Source organism: Oncorhynchus masou, chromosome 33, assembly GCF_036934945.1.
Source record: "Oncorhynchus masou masou isolate Uvic2021 chromosome 33, UVic_Omas_1.1, whole genome shotgun sequence".
Classification (NCBI taxonomy): domain Eukaryota; kingdom Metazoa; phylum Chordata; class Actinopteri; order Salmoniformes; family Salmonidae; genus Oncorhynchus; species Oncorhynchus masou.
This window is the reverse complement of record NC_088244.1, coordinates 5,699,641-5,722,875: the sequence shown is the minus strand read 5'-3', so window position 1 is coordinate 5,722,875 and position 23,235 is coordinate 5,699,641. Positions and strand designations below refer to the sequence as shown.

Here is a 23,235-nt window from a genome sequence, read left to right as displayed (position 1 = left end):
AGCCAGGCCTTATTACAGTTTGTCAGCAGATGGTCTGTCCACAGCCAGGCCTTATTACAGTTTATCAGCAGATGGTCTGTCCACAGCCAGGCCTTATTACAGTTTATCAGCAGATGGTCTGTCCACAGCCAGGCCTTATTACAGTTTATCAGCAGATGGTCTGTTCACAGCCAGGCCTTATTACAGTTTATCAGCAGATGGTCTGTCCACAGCCAGGCCTTATTAGTGTTTGTCAGCAGATGGTCTGTTCACAGCCAGGCCTTATTACAGTTTATCAGCAGATGGTCTGTTCACAGCCAGGCCTTATTACAGTTTATCAGCAGATGGTCTGTCCACAGCCAGGCCTTATTAGTGTTTGTCAGCAGATGGTCTGTTCACAGCCAGGCCTTATTACAGTTTGTCAGCAGATAGTCTGTCCACAGCCAGGCCTTATTACAGTTTATCAGCAGATGGTCTGTCCACAGCCAGGCCTTATTACAGTTTGTCAGCAGATGGTCTGTCCACAGCCAGGCCTTATTACAGTTTGTCAGCAGATGGTCTGTCCACAGCCAGGCCTTATTACAGTTTATCAGCAGATGGTCTGTCCACAGCCAGGCCTTATTACAGTTTGTCAGCAGATGGTCTGTTCACAGCCAGGCCTTATTACAGTTTGTCAGCAGATGGTCTGTCCACAGCCAGGCCTTATTACAGTTTGTCAGCAGATGGTCTGTCCACAGCCAGGCCTTATTACAGTTTGTCAGCAGATGGTCTGTCCACAGCCAGGCCTTATTACAGTTTATCAGCAGATGGTCTGTCCACAGCCAGGCCTTATTACAGTTTATCAGCAGATGGTCTGTCCACAGCCAGGCCTTATTACAGTTTGTCAGCAGATGGTCTGTCCACAGCCAGGCCTTATTACAGTTTATCAGCAGATGGTCTGTTCACAGCCAGGCCTTATTACAGTTTGTCAGCAGATGGTCTGTCCACAGCCAGGCCTTATTACAGTTTATCAGCAGATGGTCAGTTCACAGCCGGGCCTTATTACAGTTTATCAGCAGATGGTCTGTTCACAGCCGGGCCTTATTACAGTTTGTCAGCAGATGGTCTGTTCACAGCCAGGCCTTATTACAGTTTGTCAGCAGATGGTCTGTCCACAGCCAGGCCTTATTACAGTTTATCAGCAGATGGTCTGTCCACAGCCAGGCCTTATTACAGTTTGTCAGCAGATGGTCTGTCCACAGCCAGGCCTTATTACAGTTTATCAGCAGATGGTCTGTCCACAGCCAGGCCTTATTACAGTTTATCAGCAGATGGTCTGTCCACAGCCAGGCCTTGTTACAGTTTGTCAGCAGATGGTCTGTCCACAGCCAGGCCTTATTACAGTTTATCAGCAGATGGTCTGTCCACAGCCAGGCCTTATTACAGTTTGTCAGCAGATGGTCTGTCCACAGCCAGGCCTTATTACAGTGTTTCAGTAAGACCACAGGACTAATGTGGGTCCTTCATAGTGATTTCCTGTTCGGCACTGAGGTGTGAGCGTGCGTCAGGCAGTCATGCAGGCCGTCATACTGTACCTTCAGTCAGGCGCTGCTCAGAACAGCCCGACGTCTTTTAGGTTGGTTTTGATGACGTCTGTGACGGTGTCGAAGGCCTGGTTCACGTCCTGTGTCTCTACAGCGCAGGTGATGTGGGTGTAGATGGGTTTCTCCGCCTGCCTCAAGTTCAGAGACTCGAACTGCATCTTCACGTGGTTGCTGGCGTCTTCGTATGTGTTAGGCCCTATAGAGAGATAAGAGAGCTGTAAAAACTGATCAGAGACTAGTTGATGGTGTCTTCGTTTGTGTTAGGCCCTATAGAGAGATAAGGGAGCTGTAAAAACTGATCAGAGACTAGTTGATGGTGTCTTCGTATGTGTTTGACAGAGGGAATAAGAGGGAGTTTCTTATCGTGTTTTAATTGAGTGAGAAAAGTTTTTAATGTATTATTTTATTTATTTAATCTTTATTTACGGGACTCCCAATCACGGCCAGATGTGATTCAGCCTGGAGTCATTCATCACACACGGTGAATAAACTCAAAACCAAAGGTCAAAAGTTCATGGAAAACAACTTTTTGCCATTTTGGGACTCAAGAGTAGGACTCACCATCGTAGTCGGGGAAGCAGACATTGAGGTGGACATTCTTGATCTTCTCTTGGAAGATGTCCTTCTTGTTGAGGAAGAGCACGTGGATGGTGTCCTCGAAGAACCTGTGGTTGCAGATACTGTTGAATAGGTGGAGAGACTCGTGCATGCGGTTCTGAAAAGAGAAGAGGACAAGGGGAATGAAGGATGGGTCATCGTCATCGTCGGGCTCAACCTCCACTAGCTCGCTGCGGTCACACTAGTTGGTGAGGTTTGCAATATGGTTGAACCATATCAGCGTCTCCTCACTCATCTGTACCCTCCTTTTTTAGTTTAGTTTAACTTTAAAGTGTGTCTGTGAAAGTGTGTGTCTGTGAAAGTGTGTGTCTGTGAAAGTGTGTGTGTATGTGAAAGAGTGTGTGTATGTGAAAGAGTGTGTGTATGTGAAAGAGTGTGTGTATGTGAAAGAGTGTGTGTATGTGAAAGAGTGTGTGTATGTGAAAGAGTGTGTGTATGTGAAAGAGTGTGTGTATGTGAAAGAGTGTGTGTATGTGAAAGAGTGTGTGTATGTGAAAGAGTGTGTGTATGTGAAAGAGTGTGTGTATGTGAAAGAGTGTGTGTATGTGAAAGAGTGTGTATGTGAAAGTGTGTGTATGTGAGAGTGTGTGTATGTGAAAGAGTGTGTGTATGTGAAAGAGTGTGTGTATGTGAAAGAGTGTGTGTATGTGAAAGAGTGTGTGTATGTGAAAGAGTGTGTGTATGTGAAAGAGTGTGTGTATGTGAAAGAGTGTGTGTATGTGAAAGAGTGTGTGTATGTGAAAGAGTGTGTGTATGTGAAAGAGTGTGTGTATGTGAAAGAGTGTGTATGTGAGAGTGTGTGTATGTGAAAGAGTGTGTGTATGTGAAAGTGTCTGTATGTGAAAGTGTGTGTGTGTGTGTGTGTGAAACTGTGTGTGTGTGTAATCACTCACCATTTCCTCGTCCTCCAGCAGCACCAGGTCATACGCGCTGAGGGAACTACAGAACAGGATGCAATGGACGCCCTGGAAACAGTGGATCCACTTCTTCCTCTCTTCTCTTCTACCGCTCATATCAAACATCCTGTCCGTCAGAGAGACACAATAATCAATCAATCGATTATTAAGCCCTGTTTACAGGAGAGGAGCGATCAGTGGAGTACAGTATCATGAGCTCCTCCAGGCTTTTTACACATAGTTCTTGTATATGGTGAGAGCGTGGTACTTGTAATACAAAGGTTGAAGGTTCAACTCCAGCAGGAATCACATACAAATACTGACAATGCATGCACACTCTATTATACGTTGCTACGAGTACAGACACTACTACGTTGCTACGGTACGGACACTACTACGTTGCTACGGTACGGACACTACTACGTTGCTACGGTACGGACACTACTACGTTGCTACGGTACAGACACTACTACGTTGCTACGGTACAGACACTGCTACGGTACAGACACTACTACGTTGCTACGGTACGGACACTACTACGTTGCTACGGTACAGACACTACTATGTTGCTACGGTACAGACACTACTATGTTGCTACGGTACAGACACTACTATGTTGCTACGGTACAGACACGACTACGTTGCTACGGTACAGACACTACTATGTTGCTACGGTACAGACACTACTATGTTGCTACGGTACAGACACTACTATGTTGCTACGGTACAGACACTACTATGTTGCTACGAGTACAGACACTACTATGTTGCTACGGTACAGACACTACTATGTTGCTACGGTACAGACACTACTATGTTGCTACGGTACAGACACTACTATGTTGCTACGGTACAGACACTACTATGTTGCTACGGTACAGACGCTACTATGTTGCTACGGTACAGACGCTACTATGTTGCTACGGTACAGACGCTACTATGTTGCTACGGTACAGACGCTACTATGTTGCTACGTTACAGACGCTACTACGTTGCTACGGTACAGACACTATTACGTTGCTACGGTACAGACACTACTATGTTGCTACGGTACAGACGCTACTACGTTGCTACGGTACAGACGCTACTACGTTGCTACGGTACAGACACTACTACGTTGCTACGTTACTACGGTACGGACACTACTACGTTGCTACGGTACAGACACTACTACGTTGCTATGGTACAGACACTACTACGTTGCTACGGTACAGACACTACTACGTTGCTACGGTACAGACACTACTACGTTGCTACGGTACAGACACTACTACGTTGCTACGGTACAGACACTACGACGTTGCTACGGTACAGACACTACGACGTTGCTACGGTACAGACACTACGACGTTGCTACGGTACAGACACTACTACGTTGCTACGGTACAGACACTACTACGTTGCTACGGTACAGACACTACTATGTTGCTACGGTACAGACACTACTACGTTGCTACGGTACAGACACTACGACGTTGCTACGGTACAGACACTACGACGTTGCTACGGTACAGACGCTACTACGTTGCTACGGTACAGACGCTACTACGTTGCTACGTTAGACACTACTACGTTGCTACGGTACAGACACTACTACGTTGCTACGGTACAGACGCTACTACGTTGCTACGGTACAGACGCTACTACGTTACTACGGTACAGACACTACTACGTTACTACGGTACAGACACTACTACGTTACTACGGTACAGACACTACTACGTTGCTACGGTACGGACACTACTACGTTGCTACATTACTACGGTACGGACACTACTACGTTGCTACGGTACAGACACTACTACGTTGCTACGGTACAGACACTACTACGTTGCTACGGTACAGACACGACTACGTTGCAACGGTACAGACACGACTACGTTGCTACGGTACAGACACGACTACGTTGCTACGGTACAGACACGACTACGTTGCTACGGTACAGACACGACTACGTTGCTACGGTACAGACACGACTACGTTGCTACGGTACAGACACTACTACGTTGCTACGGTACAGACACTACTACGTTGCTACGGTACAGACACTACTACGTTGCTACGGTACAGACACGACTACGTTGCTACGGTACAGACACTGCTACGGTACAGACACTACTACGTTGCTACGGTACAGACACTACTACGTTGCTACGGTACAGACACTACTACGTTGCTACGGTACAGACACTACTACGTTGCTACGGTACAGACACTACTACGTTGCTACGGTACAGACACGACCACGTTGCTACGGTACAGACACGACTCACGTTGCTACGGTACAGACACGACACGTTGCTACGGTACAGACACGACCACGTTGCTACGGTACAGACACGACTACGTTGCTACGGTACAGACTACTACGTTGCTACGGTACAGACACGACTACGTTGCTACGGTACAGACACGACTACGTTGCTACGGTACAGACACGACTACGTTGCTACGGTACAGACTACTACGTTGCTACGGTACAGACACGACTACGTTGCTACGGTACAGACACTACTACGTTGCTACGGTACAGACACTACTACGTTGCTACGGTACAGACACGACTACGTTGCTACGGTACAGACACTGCTACGGTACAGACACTACTACGTTGCTACGGTACAGACACGACTACGTTGCTACGGTACAGACACGACTACGTTGCTACGGTACAGACACGACTACGTTGCTACGGTACAGACACTACTACGTTGCTACGGTACGGACACTACTACGTTGCTACATTACTACGGTACGGACACTACTACGTTGCTACGGTACAGACACTACTACGTTGCTACGGTACAGACACTACTACGTTGCTACGGTACAGACACGACTACGTTGCAACGGTACAGACACGACCACGTTGCTACGGTACAGACACGACTACGTTGCTACGGTACAGACACGACTACGTTGCTACGGTACAGACACGACTACGTTGCTACGGTACAGACACGACTACGTTGCTACGGTACAGACACTACTACGTTGCTACGGTACAGACACTACTACGTTGCTACGGTACAGACACTACTACGTTGCTACGGTACAGACACGACTACGTTGCTACGGTACAGACACTGCTACGGTACAGACACTACTACGTTGCTACGGTACAGACACTACTACGTTGCTACGGTACAGACACTACTACGTTGCTACGGTACAGACACTACTACGTTGCTACGGTACAGACACTACTACGTTGCTACGGTACAGACACGACTACGTTGCTACGGTACAGACACGACTACGTTGCTACGGTACAGACACGACTACGTTGCTACGGTACAGACACGACTACGTTGCTACGGTACAGACACGACTACGTTGCTACGGTACAGACTACTACGTTGCTACGGTACAGACACGACTACGTTGCTACGGTACAGACACGACTACGTTGCTACGGTACAGACACGACTACGTTGCTACGGTACAGACTACTACGTTGCTACGGTACAGACACGACTACGTTGCTACGGTACAGACACTACTACGTTGCTACGGTACAGACACTACGACATTGCTACGGTAAATATGGAAAAGGAGGACTGAGCATGCCCCCATTCTCATCGACGGGGCTGTAGTGGAGTTGGTTGAGAGCTTCAAGTTCCTTGGCGTCCACATCACCAACAAACTATCATGGTCCAAACACACCAAGACAGTCGTGAAAAGGGCATGTCTAAGCCTATTCCCACTCAGGAGACTGAAAAGATTTGGCATGGGTCTTCAGATCCTCACAAGGTTCTACAGCTGCACCATCGAGAGCATCCTGACTGGTTGCATCACTGCCTGGAATGGCAGATTCTCGGCTTCCGACCGCAAGGTACTACAGAGGGTAGTGCAAACGGCCCAGTACATCACTGCGGCCAAGCTTCCTGCCATCCAGGATATCTATACCAGGCGGTGTCAGAGGAAGTCCTTAAAAATTGTCAAAGACTGCAGCCACCCTAGTCATAGACTGTTCTCTCTGCTACCGCACGGCAAGCGGTACCGGAGCGCCACGTCTGGGACCAAAAGGCTCCTTAACAGCCATAAGCCACATGCCATAAGACTCCAGAACAGCTAGTCAAAGGGCTACCCAGACCCCTCTTTTATGCTGCTGCTACTCTCTGTTTATTATCTATGCATAGTCACTTTAACTCTACCTACATGTACATATTATCTCAATTACTTTGAATAACCTGTGTCCCCGCACATTGACTCTGTACCGGTACCCCCTGTATATAGCCTCCACATTGACTCTGTACCGGTACCCCCCTGTATAGAGGCTCCACATTGACTCTGTACCAGTACCCCCTGTATATAGCCTCCACATTGACTCTGTACCGGTACCCCCTGTATATAGCCTCCACATTGACTCTGTACTGGTACACCCTGTATATAGCCTCCACATTGACTCTGTACTGGTACCCCCTGTATATAGCCTCCACATTGACTCTGCACCGGTACCCCCTGTATATAGACTCTGTACTGGTACCACCTGTATATAGACTCTGTACCGGTACCACCTGTATATAGACTCTGTACCGGTACCCCCTGTATATAGACTCTGTACCGGTACCTCCTGTATATAGCCTCCACATTGACTCTGTACCAGTACCCCCTGTATATAGCCTCCACATTGACTCTGTACCGGTACCCCCTGTATATAGCCTCCACATTGACTCTGTACCGGTACCTCCTGTATATAGCCTCCACATTGACTCTGTACCGGTGCCTCCTGTATATAACCTCCACATTGACTCTGTACCGGTACCCCCTGTATATAGACTCTGTACTGGTACCCCCTGTACATAGACTCTGTACTGGTACCCCCTGTATATAGCCTCCACATTGACTCTGTACCGGTACCCCCTGTATATAGACTCCACATTGACTCTGTACCGGTACCCCCTGTATATAGCCTCCACATTGACTCTGCACCGGTGCCTCCTGTATATAACCTCCACATTGACTCTGTACCGGTACCCCCTGTATATAGCCTCCACATTGACTCTGTACCGGTACCCCCTGTATATAGCCTCCACATTGACTCTGTACCGGTGCCTCCTGTATATAACCTCCACATTGACTCTGTACCGGTACCCCCTGTATATAGCCTCCACATTGACTCTGTACCGGTACCCCCTGTATATAGCCTCTGTACTGGTACCACCTGTATATAGCCTCTGTACCGGTACCTCCATTATATATCCTCCACATAGACTCTGTACTGGTACCACCTGTATTTAGACTCTGTACCGGTACCTCCATTATATAGCCTCCACATAGACTGTACCGGTACCCCCTGTATATAGACTCTGTACTGGTACCACCTGTATATAGCCTCTGTACTGGTACCACCTGTATATAACCTCCACATTGACTCTGTACCGGTACCCCCTGTATATAGCCTCCACATTGACTCTATACCGGTACCCCCTGTATATAGCCTCCACATAGACTCTGTACCGGTACCCCCTGTATATAGACTCTGTACTGGTACCCCCTGTATATAGACTCTGTACTGGTACCACCTGTATATAGCCTCCACATAGACTCTGTACTGGTACCCCCTGTATATAGACTGTACTGGTACCACCTGTATATAGTCTCCACATTGACTCTGTACTGGTACCCCCTGTATATAGCCTCCACATTGACTCTGTACTGGTACCCCCTGTATATAGACTGTACTGGTACCACCTGTATATAGCCTCCACATAGACTCTGTACTGGTACCCCCTATATATAGACTCTGTACCGGTACCCCCTGTATATAGCCTCCACATTGACTCTGTATATAGTCTCACTATTGTTATTTTACTGCTGCGATTTGTTTTTTTAACATTGTAGGTTAAGGGCATTTCACTGTCTACACCTGATGTATTCAGTGCATGTTTGTTTAATTTCACCTTTATTTAACCAGGTAGGCAAGTTGAGAACAAGTTCTCATTTACAATTGCGACCTGGCCAGGATAAAGCAAAGCAGTTCGACACATACAACGACACAGAGTTACACATGGAGTAAAACAAACATACAGTCAATAATACAGTATAAACAAGTCTATATATGATGTGAGCAAATGAGGTGAGATAAGGGAGGTAAAGGCAAAAAAAGGCCATGGTGGCAAAGTAAATACAATATAGCAAGTAAAACACTGGAATGGTAGATTTGCAATGGAAGAATGTGGAAAGTAGAAATAAAAATAATGGGGTGCAAAGGAGCAAAATAAATAAAAAACAGTAGGGAAAGAGGTAGTTGTTTGGGCTAAATTATAGGTGGGCTATGTACAGGTGCAGTAATCTGTGAACTGCTCTGACAGTTGGTGCTTAAAGCTAGTGAGGGAGATAAGTGTTTCAGAGATTTTTGTAGTTCGTTCCAGTCATTTGCAGCAGAGAACTGGAAGGAGAGGCGGCCAAAGAAAGATTTGGTTTTGGGGGTGACTAGAGAGATATACCTGCTGGAGCGTGTGCTACAGATGGGAGATGCTATGGTGACCAGCGAGCTGAGATAAGGGGGGACTTTACCTAGCAGGGTCTTGTAGATGACATGGAGCCAGTGGGTTTGGCGACGAGTATGAAGCGAGGGCCAGCCAACGAGAGCGTACAGGTCGCAATGGTGGGTAGTGTATTGGGCTTTGGTGACAAAACGGATTGCACTGTGATAGACTGCATCCAATTTGTTGAGTAGGGTATTAGAGGCTATTTTGTAAATGACACCGCCAAAGTCGAGGATTGGTAGGATGGTCAGTTTTACAAGGGTATGTTTGGCAGCATGAGTGAAGGATGCTTTGTTGCGAAATAGGAAGCCAATCTAGATTTAACTTTGGATTGGAGATGTTTGATACGGGTCTGGAAGGAGAGTTTACAGTCTAACCAGACACCTAAGTATTTGTAGTTGTCCACGTATTCTAAGTCAGAGCCGTCCAGAGTAGTGATGTTGGACAGGCGTGCAGGTAGCGATCGATTGAAGAGCATACATTTAGTTTTACTTGTATTTAAGAGCAATTGGAGGCCACAGAGGAGAGTTGTATGGCATTGAAGCTTGCCTGGAAGGTTGTTAATAACACAGTGTCCAAAGAAGGGCCAGAAGTATACAGAATGGTGTCGTCTGCGTAGAGGTGGATCAGAGACTCACCAGCAGAAAGAGCGACCTCATTGATGTATACAGAGAAGAGAGTCGGTCCAAGAATTGAACCCTGTGGCACCCCCATAGAGACTGCCAGAGGTCCGGACAGCAGACCCTCCGATTTGACACACTGAACTCTATCAGAGAAGTAGTTGGTGAACCAGGCGAGGCAATCATTTGAGAAACCAAGGCTGTCGATTCTGCCGATGAGGATGTGGTGATTGACAGAGTCGAAAGCCTTGGCCAGATTAATGAATACGGCTGCACATTAATTTTTTTTATCGATGGTGGTTACGATATCGTTTAGGACCTTGAGCGTGGCTGAGGTGCACCCATGACCAGCTCTGAAACCAGATTGCATAGCAGAGAAGGTATGGTGTGATTTGAAATGGTCGGTAATCTGTTTGTTGACTTGGCTTTCGAAGACCTTAGAAAGGCATGGTGGAATAGATATAGGTCTGTAGCAGTTTGGGTCGAGTGTGTCCCCCCCTTTGAAGAGGGGGATGACCGCAGCTGCTTTCCAATCTTTGGGAATCTCAGACGACATGAAAGAGAGGTTGAACAGGCTAGTAATAGGGGTGGCAACAATTTCGGCAGATAGTTTTAGAAAGAAAGGGTCCAGATGGTCTAGCCCGGCTGATTTGTAGGGGTCCAGACTTTGCAGCTCTTTCAGAACATCAGCTGAACGGATTTGGGAGAAGGAGAAATGGGGAAGGCTTGGGCGAGTTGCTGTGGGGGGTGCAGTGCTGTTGACCGGGGTAGGAGTAGCCAGGTGGAAAGCATGGCCAGCCGTAGAATAATGCTTATTGAAATTCTCAACTATGGTGGATTTATCAGTGGTGACAGTGTTTCCTATCTTCAGTGCAGTGGGCAGCTGGGAGGAGGTGTTCTTATTCTCCATGGACTTTACAGTGTCCCAGAACTTTTTTGAGTTAGTGTTGCAGGAAGCAAATTTCTGCTTGAAAAAGCTAGCCTTGACTTTTCTAACTGCCTGTGTATAATGGTTTCTAGCTTCCCTGAACAGCTGCATATCACGGGGGCTCTTCGATGCTAATGCAGAACGCCATAGGATGTTTTTATGTTGTTTAAGGGCAGTCAGGTCTGGGGAGAACCAAAGGCTATATTTGTTCCTGGTTCTAAATTTCTTGAATGGGGCATGTTTATTTAAGATGGTTAGGAAGGCATTTAAAAAAAATAACCAGGCATCCTCTACTGACTGGATGAGATCAATATCCTTCCAGGAAACCCCGGCCAGGTCGATTAGAAAGGCCTGCTCGCTGAAGTGTTTCAGGGAGCGTTTGACAGTGATGAGTGGAGGTTGTTTGACCGCTGACCCATTACGGATGCAGGCAATGAGGCAGTGATTGCTGAGATCTTGATTGTAGACAGCAGAGGTGTATTTAGAGGGCAAGTTGGTTAGGATGATATCTATGAGGGTGCCCGTGTTTAAGGCTTTGGGGAGGTACCTGGTAGGTTCATTGATAATTTGTGTGAGATTGAGGGCATCAAGTTTAGATTGTAGGATGGCTGGGGTGTTAAGCATGTTCCAGTTTAGGTCACCGAGCAGCACGAGCTCTGAAGATAGATGGGGGGCAATCAGTTCACATATGGTGTCCAGAGCACAACTGGGGGCAGAGGGTGGTCTATAGCAGGCGGCAACGGTGAGAGACTTGTTTTTAGAGAGGTGGATTTTTAAAAGTAGAAATTCAAATTGTTTGGGTACAGACCTGGATAGTAGGACAGACCTCTGCAGGCTATCTTTGCAGTAGATTGTGGATATGTGACAAATACAATTTGATTTGATTTGACACTAGCTACTTTGCTACATTAAAGACATTACTTCAGCATCCGTGTCCCAACAGTCATGTGACCAGGCTGCCAAGTAGCTCATAAAGAGAGGCGATTTGGAATCACACTCTCATTAAGACGTAGCCCTGCCTTTAGTTGAGCTGTGTCTCCAGAGACAGCCCGATTCTGATATTTAGCCGAGTTATTGGCAAAAGAGCTGATCCGATTGGTCAAAAGAACAAGGAGTGAAAAATAATATCAGAATTGGGCTGTCTGTGTAAACACAGCCTTAGACTTCTAAGCCTAAATGCTGCTTTCAGATCACAAGGATTTTCTCTTGGTCTAATGCAGGGCTCTCAACCCTGATACTGGAAAGCTACCTTCCTGTAGGTTTTAACTCCAACCCTGTTCCTGGAAAGCTACCGTCCTGTATTTTTTAATTCCAATCCCAATCTTGTTCACCTGATTCCAATAATTAACTGGATGATACACTGAATCAGGTTAGTTACAACTGGGGCTGGAGTGAACCTATAGGAGGGTAGCTCTCCAGGAACAGGGCTGGAGTGAACCTATAGGAGGCTAGCTCTCCAGGAACAAGGTTGGAGTGAACCTATAGGAGGGTAGCTCATCTAGGGACAGGTTTGGAGTGAACCTATAGGAGGGTAGCTCTCCAGGAACATGGCTGGAGTGAACCTACAGGAGGGTAGGTCTACAGGAACAGGGCTGGAGTGAACCTACAGGAGGGTAGCTCTCCAGGAACAGGGCTGGAGTGAACCTATAGGAGGCTAGCTCTCCAGGAACATGGCTGGAGTGAACCTACAGGAGGGTAGGTCTACAGCAGGGGTGTCAAAGTCAAATGGACGGAGGGCCAAATAAAAAATTTAGCTACAAGCCGAGGGCCGGACTGTTCGAATGTTCATTGAAAATTTTTTAAATGACGCATATAGTCTAGTGAACCTAATTGAACCTACTGAAAACCTAACAAATATATTCCAATATGATCAGATAAATAAAGCAATATTTTCTTATGGCTCTGTCAGTAATCTTTAATTTTCAACAGACACAAAAGACAAATTTCCTTTATATAAAAATCCCCATAACATGAACATTAAATGAAAGAAACCGGTATTCAAGGCACCATCAGTAGCCTATATTTTCTATTTTAGCAAAAGTGGGCTAAATTTACTTCAAAGAAAAAAACAATAATAGCAATTTTCTATCATCCACTCAACTGAAATATTTTTAAAATATAATTGGATTGAAATACAATAAAATAAAGTGCAAAAATCTATTAATCAAAAACAACACTTTGTTTAAGGAGAAGTAACATGCAGTGAAAACAAATATTAAACTTTAACTTTTAAACTTGAACTGAGTAAAAACTCTAAATATGTGATTGCACAGTAATGTTCACTTGTTTGAGGTTGAGGGTGATACTTGGTGGTGTCCCATCTTTTCCACAAGTTCATCAATGTTCGGGGTAAGGCTCTGAGCTGAGGAAATCCTCAGAATTGAGTGGAGGTGTTCAGCAGTAAGTCGACTTCTGTGTGATGTTTTGTTCAGGTTCATCAAAGAAAAAGTTGTTCACACAGGTATGTGCTGCCAAACATAGACAACGTTTGAGCAGCCTGGATGCGCAGCTGGGGCATTGTGTCGGGGAGGAAACGGGCGAACTCCGCAGCACCCACTGCCGCATATTTTGCCCTCAGTGCATCATTGCATTGGAGGTCAATCAACTCCATTTGGAGGTTTGGTGGTGAGCTTTCCACGTCAACAGCAAATGGGTTACCGAGCAGTTCCAACCTGCTTTTTTGTGCTTCAAAGTCAGCAAATCGGCGTCGAAAGTCAGCGGCAAGCATACCTATTTTATCAGCCAACTGTGCGCTCGGGAACGCACTGGTAGAGAGCTTCTCTTTCATGGTCTAGCAGCTGGGAAAGTGGCTCAAATTTTCTTTCCGCATCTGCGTCTCCCACAGAGTCAGTTTGGTTTTAAATGCCTTCACTGTACTGTACATATCAGAGATGACATGATCCCGACCCTGCAGCTGCAAGTTCATTGCATTCAGATGACTCGTAATGTCACACAGAAAAGCCATTTCACACAGAAACATTTCGTCTCGGAGTTGTGTTGTGTCTTTCCCTTTGCTGTCCAAGAACAGACAAATCTCCTCACGAAGCTCGAAACATCTTTGAAGCACCTTTCCCTGGCTTAGCCATCGCACCTCTGTGTGATAAGGCAAATCACCATGCTCCGTTTCTAACTCCGTCAGAAATGCCTTGAACTGGCGGTGATTCAAACCTTTGGCTCTGATAAAGTTAACTGTGCGCGTGATGATGCTCATTACATGCTCCATTTTCAAGGCTTTACCGCACAACGCTTCCTGGTGTATGATACAATGATAAGCTGTCAGCTCACCTGTCGCGTTTTCCTCTTGCATCTTTTCCCGTATCTTCGCCACCAGTCCGCTCCTGTGTCCACACATCGCAGGTGCTCCGTCGGTTGTCAAACCCACGAGTTTTTCCCAAGGCAGCTCCATCTCATTTACACATCTTGACACCTCTTCATACAAATCATGCCCCGTAGTTGTGCCATGCATAGGACGTAAAGCCAAAAACTCCTCTGTCACGCTTAGGCTGGAGTCCACTCCGCGGATGAAAATTGACAACTGGGCAATGTCAGAAATGTCGGTGCTCTCATCCACAGCCAAGGAATATGCAATGAAATCTTTTCCCTTTTTCACAAGCTGCTCTTTTAGATTGATGGACAACTGGTCTACTCTCTCGGCAATGGTGTTTCTGCTCAGACTCACATTTAAAAAGAGTTGCCTTTTTCTGGGCAAACTTCGTCACAAACTTTAATCATGCAGTTTTTGATGAAATCCCCCTCCGTAAATGGCCGGGCTGATTTAGCGATCTCTTCTGCCAAAATAAAACTGGCCTTGACAGCAGCCTGGCCTTGTGATTTGGCTTTTTTGAACAGAGCCTGTCGAGATTTGAGGCCTCGTTTTAATTCCTCTGCCTTTTGTAGCCTTTGTTCCATGTCCATATTCTTGTTTTTGTCCGCGTGTTTCGTTTCATAATGTCGTCTCAGATTATACTCTTTCAGTACCGCCACACTTTCTCCACACAGAAGACACACAGGTTTTCCAGCTACCTCCGTGAACATATACTCCGACTCCCACCTTGTTTGAAACCCCGGTTCTCAGTGTCCACCTTCCGTTTTGCCATTTTTGATGGGTATCTGAAAGTTAATTTTACTGTGATGCTGACGACTGCTGTGCCAATAAATATTGAAATGAAGCAGCCTACTGCTCGGTGCGTCACCGTTGCATTGTGGGAAATGTAGTATTGGTGCGTGTAAAAGATCTGCGGGCTGCCGGCTTGCTGCGGTCTGCGGGCCGGTTCTAATAATAAATCAAGATCATCCCAGGGGCCGTAAAAAACCTTCTCGCGGGCCGGATGTGGCCCGCGGGCCTTGACTCTGACATATGTGGTCTACAGGAACAGGGCTGGAGTGAACCTACAGGAGGGTAGCTGACCAGGAACATGGCTGGAGTGAACCTATAGGAGGGTAGCTCTTCAGGAACTGGGCTGGAGTGAACCTACAGGAGGGTAGCTCTACAGGAACAGGGCTGGAGTGAACCTACAGGAGGGTAGCTCTCCAGGAACAGGGTTGTAGTATCCTGGTCTCATGGTTAAGATGTTGGGTAAGAAGTCGCTGGTTCAATTGCAACAGTTACACTAACTCGCCTTCACTTGACGTCTTTGCAGGTGAACTATAATGTACTGTGACAAAAGAGCCAGGTAGTTCGCTACTGTAGCTCACCTGAATTTGACATCTTTGCAGATGAACCTCTCCTCATTGACCCCGCCGGTCTTGATCCTGCACCGAAGGATGTCCTGGTCATTAGGGGTGAAGTCAGCCTGGGTGATGCGCTCCAGGTCACTGAGGAAGCTGTGTGAGAGGCAGTCAATCAATCAAGATCAGATCACTGAGTTAGCTGTGGGAAAGAGGCAGAGTAAATCAATCAACTAATCAACAAAATGTGTTTATAAAGTCTTTTTTAGATCAGCAGTTATTACAGAGTGCTTTACAGTAACTAGACCGCAGAGACAACAGCACTGTCTAGCATCCACAGGGGCCATAGACCAGGGATCTCCAACTGGCGGCCCGAAGGCCAAACTTTGGCCCGTGATTGATTTTATTTGGCCCCTCAATTTCTCTGAACAAAAAAAAAACACTGAACAAAAATATAAATGCAATATGCAACATTTTCAAATATTTTTACTGAGTTACAGTTCATATAAGCAAATCAGTTCATTTAAATGAATGTATTAGGCCCTAATCTATGGATTTCACATGACTGGGAATACGGATATGCATCTGTTGATCACATATACCTTAAAAAAAAAAAAAGTAGGGGCGTGGATCAGAAAACCAGTCAGTATCTGGTGTGACCACCATTAGCCTCATGCAGTGTGACACATCTCCTTCACATAGAGTTGATCAGGCTGTTGCCTGTGGCCTGTGGAATGTTGTCCCACTCTTCATCAAGGGCTGTGTGAAGTTGCTGGATATTGGCAGGAACTGGAACACGCTGTCGTACACGTCGATCCAGAGCATCTTAAACATTCTAAATGGATGACATGTCTGGTGAGTATGCAGGCCATGGAAGAACGGGGACATTTTTCAGCGTTCATGAATTGTGTCCAGATCCTTGAGACGGGGCCGTGCATTATCATGCTGAAACATGAGGTGATGGTGGTGGATAAATGGCACGACAATGGGCTTCAGGATCTCATCACGGTATCTCATTGTCATCCATAAAATGCAATTGTGTTCGTTGTCCGTGGCTTATACCTGCCCATACCATAACCCCACCGCCACCGTGGGGCGCTCTGTTAACAATGTTAACAACGCTACCCTCCACAAGACGCCATACACCGGGATTCATGTGTGAAGAGCACACTTCTCCAGCGTGCCAGTGGCCATCAAAGGTAAGCATTTGCCCACTTAAGTCGGTTACAACGCCGAACTGCAGTCAGGTCAAGATCCTGGTGAGGACAACGAGCACGCAAATGAGCTTCCCCGAGATGATTTCTGAACATTTCTACAGAAAGTCTTCCATTGTGCAAACCCACAGTTTCATCAGATGTCCGGGTGGCTGGTCTCAGACAATCCCACATGGGAAGAAGCCGAATGTGGATGTCCTGGGCTGGCGTGGTTACACGTGGCCTACGGTTGTGAGGCCGGTTGAGCGTTCTGCCAAATTCTCTAACACGGCAATGGAGGCGGCTTATGGTAGAGAAATTAACATTCAATACTCTGGTAGACATTCCTGTAGTCGGCATGCCAATTGCACACTCCCTCAACATGAGACAGCTGTGGCTTTGTGTTGTGGGACAAAACTGCACATTTTAAAGTGGCCTTTTATTGTCCCCAGTACAAAGTGCACCTGTGTAATGATCATGCTGTTTAATCAGCTTCTTGATATGGCACACCTGTCAGGTGGTTGGATTATCTTGGCAAAGGGGAAAAACTCACAAACAGGGATTTAAACAAATGTGAGCACTAAATTTGATAGAAAACCTTTTTGTGCGTATGGACAATTTCTGGGATCTTTTATTTCAGCTCATAAAACATGGAACCAACACTTTACATGTTGCGTTTATATTTTTGTTCAGTATAAAAGACTATAAAAACACCAGCAAAGTTATTTTAATTGTGTAAATCTATTCAAAAGTATTCCCGTGCATAACAGATAGATATATATGTGATCGTATACAAATGTCAGAAAAATTTGAAATGGTATTTTAGTCAAATATTATATATGTTTAGGCTTCTTCCTGTCAATTTGCATTATACAAATGATTTGTAATTATGTTCCGGCCCCCTGACCATCCCATCAAGAAAAAAACATCCCGCGCCTGAATCTGGTTATTGAGGCATGCCATAGACTCACTAGTGAGCGGAGTCGAGGAGATGGTAGCCCTCGGCTGCTGACTCGAAACACTCCTGGATGCCAGGGTCCATCCACAGCTTCTTGATGCACTCAGCCAGCTCAGGGGACATGGTTCCCTCCTCAGTAGAGTTGGAAAGGTTCTCCAGCTTCGTGCCTTCATCCTGGACACACAGAGAACAACACCCGTACATGCATCAGTATAACGTAACATAACCAGGCAGAAAAGAAACACCTGAAACTACTGTAGATCCCTCCACATTCTGGTCTTGAAGAGAATACAAAAACAAACTGTGGGGGGAGGTTCTCTTCTGCACTGTTCAACCAATCCAATGAATGTGGAGGCGGAGTTAAGATGAAGTCTCGCCTTAACATCCAAAAAGAGGAAGTCGAGTCACAGGCTCTCATTCCATTTCCCCTGACAACCGGAACTTCCCGTTGTTGGCAACTCCGCAATAGTATAAAATGTCTATAGTATATCATGTCTATACAGTATAGTATAACATGTCTATAGTATAGTATATCATGTCTATAGTATAATATAGTATACCATGTCTATACAGTATAGTATAAAATGTCTATAGTATAGTATATCATGTCTATACAGTATAGTATAAAATGTCTATAGTATAGTATATCATGTCTATAGTATAATATAGTATACCATGTCTATACAGTATAGTATAACATGTCTATAGTATAATATAGTATATCATGTCTATACAGTATAGTATAAAATGTCTATAGTATAGTATATCATGTCTATAGTATAATATAGTATACCATGTCTATACAGAATAGTATAAAATGTCTATAGTATAGTATATCATGTCTATACAGTGTAGTATAAAATGTCTATAGTATAGTATATCATGTCTATAGTATAATATAGTATACCATGTCTATACAGTATAGTATAACATGTCTATAGTATAGTATATCATGTCTATAGTATACCATGTCTATACAGTATAGTATAACATGTCTATAGTATAATATAGTATATCATGTCTATACAGTATAGTATAAAATGTCTATAGTATAGTATATCATGTCTATAGTATAATATAGTATACCATGTCTATACAGTATAGTATAACATGTCTATAGTATAGTATACCCTGTTTATAGTATAATATAGTATACCATGTCTATACAGTATAGTATAACATGTCTATAGTATAATATAGTATATCATGTCTATACAGTATAGTATAAAATGTATATAGTATAATATAGTATACCATGTCTATACAGTAGTGTATAACATGTCTACAGTATAATATAGTATACCATGTCTATACAGTATAGTATAACATGTCTACAGTATAATATAGTATATCATGTCTATACAGTATAGTATAAAATGTCTACAGTATAGTATATAGTGTCTATACAGTATAGTATAACATGTCTACAGTATAATATAGTATACCATGTCTATACAGTAGTGTATAACATGTCTACAGTATAGTATAGTTTAACATATATAACGTGTCTGTATAGTATAGCAGTATAGTATAACAAGTCTATAATATAGTATAACATGTCTATACAGTATAGTATAACATGTCTACAGTATAATATAGTATACCATGTCTATACAGTATAGTATAACATGTCTATAGTATAATATAGTATATCATGTCTATACAGTATAGTATAAAATGTCTATAGTATAATATAGTATACCATGTCTATACAGTATAGTATAACATGTCTACAGGATAATATAGTATACCATGTCTATACAGTATAGTATATCATGTCTATAGTATAATATAGTATACCATGTCTATACAGTATAGTATAACAAGTCTATAATATAGTATATCATGTCTATACAGTATAGTATAACATGTCTATAGTATAATATAGTATACCATGTCTATACAGTATAGTATAACATGTCTATAGTATAGTATATCATGTCTATAGTATAATATAGTATACCATGTCTATACAGTATAGTATAACATGTCTATAGTATAATATAGTATATCATGTCTATACAGTATAGTATACAATGTCTATAGTATAGTATATCATGTCTATAGTATAATATAGTATACCATGTCTATACAGTATAGTATAACATGTCTATAGTATAGTATACCCTGTCTATAGTATAATATAGTATACCATGTCTATACAGTATATTATAACATGTCTATAGTATAATATAGTATATCATGTCTATACAGTATAGTATAAAATGTATATAGTATAATATAGTATACCATGTCTATACAGTAGTGTATAACATGTCTACAGTATAATATAGTATACCATGTCTATACAGTAGTGTATAACATGTCTACAGTATAGTATAGTTTAACATATATAACGTGTCTGTATAGTATAACAGTATAGTATAACAAGTCTATAATATAGTATATCATGTCTATACAGTATAGTATAACATGTCTACAGTATAATATATAGTGTCTATACAGTATAGTATAGTATACCATGTCTATACAGTAGTGTATAACATGTCTACAGTATAGTATAGTTTAACATATATAACGTGTCTGTATAGTATAACAGTATAGTATAACAAGTCTATAATATAGTATACCATGTCTATACAGTATAGTATAACATGTCTATAGTATAGTATATCATGTCTATAGTATAATATAGTATACCATGTCTGTACAGTATAGTATATCATGTCTATAGTATAATATAGTATACCATGTCTATACAGTATAGTATAACATGTCTATAATATAGTATACCATGTCTATACAGTATAGTATATCATGTCTATAGTATAATATAGTATACCATGTCTATACAGTATAGTATAACAAGTCTATAATATAGTATATCATGTCTATACAGTATAGTATAACATGTCTATAGTATAATATAGTATACCATGTCTATACAGTATAGTATAAAATGTCTATAGTATAGTATATCATGTCTATACAGTATAGTATAAAATGTCTATAGTATAGTATATCATGTCTATAGTATAATATAGTATACCATGTCTATACAGTATAGTATAACATGTCTATAGTATAATATAGTATATCATGTCTATACAGTATAGTATAAAATGTCTATAGTATAGTATATCATGTCTATAGTATAATATAGTATACCATGTCTATACAGTATAGTATAACATGTCTATAGTATAGTATACCCTGTCTATAGTATAATATAGTATACCATGTCTATACAGTATATTATAACATGTCTATAGTATAATATAGTATATCATGTCTATACAGTATAGTATAAAATGGATATAGTATAATATAGTATACCATGTCTATACAGTAGTGTATAACATGTCTACAGTATAATATAGTATACCATGTCTATACAGTAGTGTATAACATGTCTACAGTATAGTATAGTTTAACATATATAACGTGTCTGTATAGTATAACAGTATAGTATAACAAGTCTATAATATAGTATATCATGTCTATACAGTATAGTATAACATGTCTACAGTATAATATATAGTGTCTATACAGTATAGTATAGTATACCATGTCTATACAGTAGTGTATAACATGTCTACAGTATAGTATAGTTTAACATATATAACGTGTCTGTATAGTGTAACAGTATAGTATAACAAGTCTATAATATAGTATACCATGTCTATACAGTATAGTATAACATGTCTATAGTATAGTATATCATGTCTATAGTACAATATAGTATACCATGTCTGTACAGTATAGTATATCATGTCTATAGTATAATATAGTATACCATGTCTATACAGTATAGTATAACATGTCTATAGTATAATATAGTATACCATGTCTATACAGTATAGTATATCATGTCTATAGTATAATATAGTATACCATGTCTATACAGTATAGTATAACAAGTCTATGATATAGTATATCATGTCTATACAGTATAGTATATCATGTCTATAGTATAATATAGTATACCATGTCTATACAGTATAGTATAACATGTCTATAGTATAATATAGTATACCATGTCTATACAGTATAGTATAACAAGTCTATAATATAGTATATCATGTCTATACAGTATAGTATAGCATGTCTACAGTATAATATATAGTGTCTATACAGTATAGTATAACATGTCTACAGTATAATATATAGTGGCTATACAGTATAGTATAACATGTATACAGTATAATATATAGTGTCTATACAGTATAGTATAACATGTCTATAGTATAATATAGTATATCATGTCTATACAGTATAGTATAACATGTCTATAGTATAATATAGTATATCATGTCTATACAGTATAGTATAACATGTCTACAGTTTAATATATAGTGTCTATACAGTATAGTATAACATGTCTATAGTATAATATAGTATATCATGTCTATACAGTATAGTATAACATGTCTACAGTTTAATATATAGTGTCTATACAGTATAGTATATCATGTCTACAGTATAATATATAGTGTCTATACAGTATAGTATAACGTGTCTATACAGTATGGTATAACATGTCTACAGTATAATATATAGTGTCTATACAGTATAGTATAACATGTCTACAGTATAGTATATCATGTCTATACAGTATAGTATAACATGTCTATAGTATAATATAGTATATCATGTCTATACAGTATAGTATAACATGTCTACAGTATAGTATATCATGTCTATACAGTATAGTATAAAATGTCTACAGTATAATATATAGTGTCTATACAGTATAGTATAACATGTCTACAGTATAGTATATCATGTCTATACAGTATAGTATAACATGTCTATAGTATAATATAGTATATCATGTCTACAGTATAATATATAGTGTCTATACAGTATAGTATAACATGTCTACAGTATAGTATATCATGTCTATACAGTATAGTATAAAATGTCTATATTATAATATAGTATACCATGTCTATACAGTATAGTATAAAATGTCTACAGTATAGTATATAGTGTCTATACAGTATAGTATAACATGTCTACAGTATAATATATTATACCATGTCTATACAGTAGTGTATAACATGTCTATAGTATAATATAGTATATCATGTCTATACAGTATAGTATAAAATGTCTATAGTATAATATAGTATACCATGTCTATACAGTATAGTATAAAATGTCTATAGTATAATATAGTATATCATGTCTATACAGTATAGTATAAAATGTCTATAGTATAATATAGTATATCATGTCTATACAGTATAGTATAAAATGTCTATAGTATATCATGTCTATACAGTATAGTATAAAATGTCTATAGTATAGTATATCATGTATATACAGTATAGT

At 41.7% G+C, this 23,235-nt stretch overlaps 1 protein-coding gene across 1 annotated transcript in view; it reads right to left on the bottom strand.

Moving 5' to 3' along the window:
• The window catches only part of gnat2 (guanine nucleotide binding protein (G protein), alpha transducing activity polypeptide 2), a 40,844-nt gene that overhangs the window by 7,823 nt on the left and 9,786 nt on the right, over positions 1-23,235 (bottom strand). The window contains exons 4-8 of the mRNA XM_064956242.1: positions 17,951-18,111; positions 15,814-15,942; positions 3,074-3,203; positions 2,124-2,277; positions 1,554-1,758 (exon numbers count right to left, since the gene is read on the bottom strand). Coding sequence (XP_064812314.1) covers positions 1,571-1,758; positions 2,124-2,277; positions 3,074-3,203; positions 15,814-15,942; positions 17,951-18,111 — 762 coding nt within the window. The 3' untranslated portion in view covers positions 1,554-1,570. The remainder of the gene's footprint in view (positions 1-1,553; positions 1,759-2,123; positions 2,278-3,073; positions 3,204-15,813; positions 15,943-17,950; positions 18,112-23,235) is intronic.